We start from the raw sequence: 4,441 nt of genomic DNA on the forward strand, positions 1-4,441 counted from the left end.
GGCGGAGCCCCAACCCGTTGCACGCCATGGAATTCCCCGAAAAACCGATTTTTTTTTTTTTTTTTTTTGACAAGAATGCTGTTATGGGCTGGATTGTGTCCCCCACCCCAAATTCCCATGTTGAAGCCCTGATTCTCAGGACCTCAGAACGTAAATGTATTTGGAGACAGGGAAGAGGCAGTTAAGTTAAGATGAGGTCATTAGGGTGGGTCCTTATAAGAGGAAATCTGGACACCCAGACATGCACAGAGGGAACATGATGTGAAGACACAGGGAAAAGACAGCCATCAACAGGCCAAGGAGAGAGACATGGAACAGATCCTGATGGGCCTGGGAAGGAAATAATTCCGCCAACATCTTGATCTTGTGCTTGTGCGAAAATAAGTTTCTGTTATTTAAGCCACCTGATTTGTGGTACTGTAAGACAGGCCTAGCCAACTAATACAGCTGCCAAGATCGTTTCATGGGAAAGAAGATTCTCTTCAACAAATGGTGCTGGCACAACTGGACAGCCACATACTAAGGAATGAATTTGGACCCCTACCTCACACCATATACAAAAATTAGCTCAAGATGGGTCCAAGACCTAAATGTAAGGGCTTAAGCTATAAAACTCCTTAGAAGAAAACAGGTGTTAACTCTGCATGACTTTGGATTTGGCAATGGTTTCTTAGATATAATACCAAAAGCACAAGTAGCAAAAGAAAAAGCAGACAAATTGGACTTAAAATTAAAAACTTTTGTGCATGAGAGGACAACATTAAGAAAGATGGGAAATATTTGCAAATCGTGTGTCTGGTGATGAGAATAGTAACCAGAATATATAAAAGTAAACTCTTAGAAATTAATAATAAAAAACAACCCAAATTGAAAAATAGGCAAAGCATCTGAATAGACATTTTTCCAGAGAAGATATATAAAAGGTCAACCAGCACACCAAAAGATATTCATCATCTTCAGTCATCAGGAAATGCAAATGAAAACCATGATGAGATATCACCTCACAACCATTAGGATGGCTATAAGTAAAACAGAAAACGAGAATGGACAAGTGTTGGTAAGGATGTGGAGAAACAGAATTCTCAGGCAGTACTGATGGGAATGTAAAAATGGTGGAGCCACAGTGGAAAGCACTCTGGCAGTTTTTCAAAAAGTTAAACATAGAATTGGGTGAGGGGGAATGGGAAGTGACTGCTGATGGGGTTTCTCTTGGGGGTGATGAAAATGTTCTAAACTGAATTGTGCTGACGGTTGCCCAACTCTGTGAATGTACTAAAATTCATCGTTATGTACACTTTTTTCTATTTTCTTTCATCTACACTTTTTTAAAAAAATTATATACACTTAATTATTACTATTCTTTTTGGCCGCACCGCACGGCATGCAGGATCTTAGTTCCCGGACCAGGGATCGAACCCGTGCCCCCTGCAGTGTCCCCTGCAGTGGAAGTGTGAGTCACAACCACTGGACTGCCAGGTAAGTCCCCGTTATGTACACTTGAAATGGGCCAATTGTATGGCATGTGAATTACATTTGAACTTTATAACGTTTTTTATGTCTTTAAAACTTTGGAACAGAACGCTCTGCAGAAATATAACAAGTAAAGGTATGAAGGGTGAAGACGGTGTGCCTTTCTGTCACTTTCTGTCCTTACTCCTTTGGAAGCTGGCCCTGTCCTAATGACCTGGGCATGGGGGAGGACAGAAATAGCTCTGGAAGCTCCAGTGACGTCTGTTTTCAAAAGCCTTAACTACAGAAAGGGACGATCTCAGGGTATGAGTTGGCTCCAAAGATGAAGTGAGAAAGAGGTTTTCTTCCAGTTGGAGGAAATGGCTCCCAAAAATACAGAAATATCTTTCTGCACAGGTTCTCAGATGTCAAGATGGTGAGAAGAATATTTACTTAGAATTAGTGCAATCTGACAATACAAAAAAGAGTATCTTCTCTTGTTAAGGAGTGTTCAGGTACATCTTTATGAAATAATTCAGGAGTCTCTCCCTCACTTTCCAGTAGCCATGGTTGCCCTGGACTCAGAGGAAGAGAACTGATTAGTGAACAAGTATAAACAATATGAGGGGTTTTCTGGAATATTTGTTAGGACAAGGAAGGAAGCAAGGAAGCTCTCAAAGACTAGTGGAGTTCCATCAAAAGACACAGGAGCCAGATTGCGGGTGTTCCTACGGCCTATTTCAGGATAATTTGACCATCAAAAAGATTATTACGGATGCTGAATAAAGAAAAATCCATGACAAAAAAAGTCTCTCCCACATGCATCCTGGGTGGAGGTGCTTCCTTGACCCAGGCAGAGTGGGGCGTACCCTAAAAAAACCACACTGAGTTAATTTCCCCTTTCTCTCCCAGGGTCTCAGAGCCAGAAATGCAACTGCATTTGCAGAGAATTTAAGAAAAAAATCCGTCTCATAGCACCACCAGGATCAGGGAAAGATCAGAATTCATACTTGGTACCATCAGACATGTGGGGCTGCCGTGGCAGGGGTGGGGCTACTCCCCAGCATCAGTGCCCGCTTCCTGGGGGTCCTTGGAGAAACCCCTGAGGGGTTCCAGGACAGAGGAATTTGTCAACTTGTGTGTGGGGGGAAAGCTACGATTTTCAAAATTTAAAGTTGTAAAGAGGCAGATTCTTAGATTTCTAATATTCTATGATGGGGCCGTCCGGGATTCAGAGATGCGTGTGAGTGTCTAAAACTTTATGATAAAAACAAACAAACAAAAAACCCAAAACCAAAAACAACAACAAAAAAGGGATTTCCCTGGAGGTCCAGTGGTTAAGACCCTGCGCTTCCACTGCATGGGGCATGGGTTCCATCCCTGGTGGGGGAACTAAAATCCTGGCGCAGCATGGCCAAAAACGAAAACCAAAAAACAAAAAACAAAAGAACAAAACTTTATGATCCTGGGATTCCTAATGGCTCCTGGACCGGAAGACCACGTGTGTCCTGAAAGATTCAAAAGAGCCAATTCCCGGGAACTGAGATGTCTGAGGGAGCTGCCCTTGTCAGGGGTGGGGAGCATTTGAGGGGGTACATGGTCCAACCCTGTGGTCTGAGGGGGGACTTGCCTCATTTGGGGGTCTGAGGGGGACTCACCTTCTTCTGAGGATCTAAGGGGGACCTGCCCTGTCCTGGGGGAATGAGATGGGGAGACCTCACCCTTGCCTGGGCAGTTCTGAGGGGAGCTGTGCACATCCTTCCTGCCCAGTGGCAGGGGCTGGGTGGTCTGAAGCCCCAGGGAAGGCCTTTTCTTTCCACGGTCCCCTGCCCCAAACAGCCCAGACACCTCCTGTGGGAGAAAGAGAGCCTGCCCCTCTCCCCAACCCTTCCCTTCCCCTGCCCACCCCTTCTCTCACCCCATTCCAGCCAAAGCCTGAGGAGGCAACATCTCCTCAGCGTTCCAAGGAACGGGACCTCCTCAGAGGAATCGTGTATGTGTGAGAACATGGGGGATCTTGCTGAGTGCGTTTGACAGGAGTTGGGGGTACGAGGGGGGATGACAGTCTCCACGAGACCCAGGGTTACCCGTTTCTGCTCCCTGCTGCCCCCCGTCCCCCAACAAGCCACCTCTTCTCTTAGGCCCCCATTTCCCCTCTGCAAAAGGGTTTTAAATCTTCCCCCTACCTCCTGGGATTCAGTGAAGAGATAATATTTCCTAAGCGGACATCCAGTCTCAGGCAAACCTGAGCCATTCATACTAATTACTAAGAATCCAACACTCTGAGTGTTTATGAAGCCAGCTCTTATTTGCAGCTAGTGTGTGCTGGTACATTCTGGGCGCTTTGTACACATTAAGCCATGGGCCTAGGTCTTATAACAGACCGGCTGCCCAGTTCAACTTGAATTCCAGATAGACCACAAATCATATTTTAGTCTAAGTGTGTCCCAAATATTGCATGAGATATACAGACCAAATACACATTGCTTCTCTACATGGGCTCGGCATGCAAAATGTAGGGTCCGTGACTGTCCCTGTCTCATGAACGAGGAAAGTGAAACTCAGAGAGGTGAGGTGACCATCCCGGGGTTCCCCGGGACGGGTGTCCGGCCTGTGGACTTACCCGGTCGGCCTGACACTGGCGGAAGCTGGCATTGATTCGGTCCAGGTCGCGGCGGGCGTTTAGCAGCATTTCCATGATGGCATCCTTGGCACGGGAGGTGAGGTTGAGCTCCTTGGACAGGTTGACCTGGGAGGCTGTGAGCCCCACCACCTGGCCGTAGAGGCCGTCAGCCCGGCGCTCGGTGGCCTGCAGGTTGGATTCGGTACTCACGTGCGCATTGCCATAGACCATAAAGAGGACAAGGCCCAGGATGATGAGGAATTGGATGAGCGAGACAAAGAGGAAAAAATAGCGCATATAGTACCAGCAGCCCCTCGGGCTGCCCCCTGCCCGTGAATAGGATCCCCCGTGCTCCATCGCCAGGCCCAT

The 4,441-nt window shown here is 46.9% G+C and overlaps 1 protein-coding gene across 1 annotated transcript in view; it reads right to left on the reverse strand.

Moving 5' to 3' along the window:
• The window catches only part of PLVAP (plasmalemma vesicle associated protein), an 8,636-nt gene extending 4,195 nt beyond the window's left edge, over positions 1–4,441 (reverse strand). The window contains exon 1 of the mRNA XM_007461104.1: positions 4,073–4,441. Within this exon, the coding sequence (XP_007461166.1) occupies positions 4,073–4,441 (369 nt within the window). The remainder of the gene's footprint in view (positions 1–4,072) is intronic.

The sequence above is a fragment of the Lipotes vexillifer genome, unplaced genomic scaffold (genome assembly GCF_000442215.2).
Source record: "Lipotes vexillifer unplaced genomic scaffold, Lipotes_vexillifer_v1.1 scaffold469, whole genome shotgun sequence".
NCBI lineage: Eukaryota > Metazoa > Chordata > Mammalia > Artiodactyla > Lipotidae > Lipotes > Lipotes vexillifer.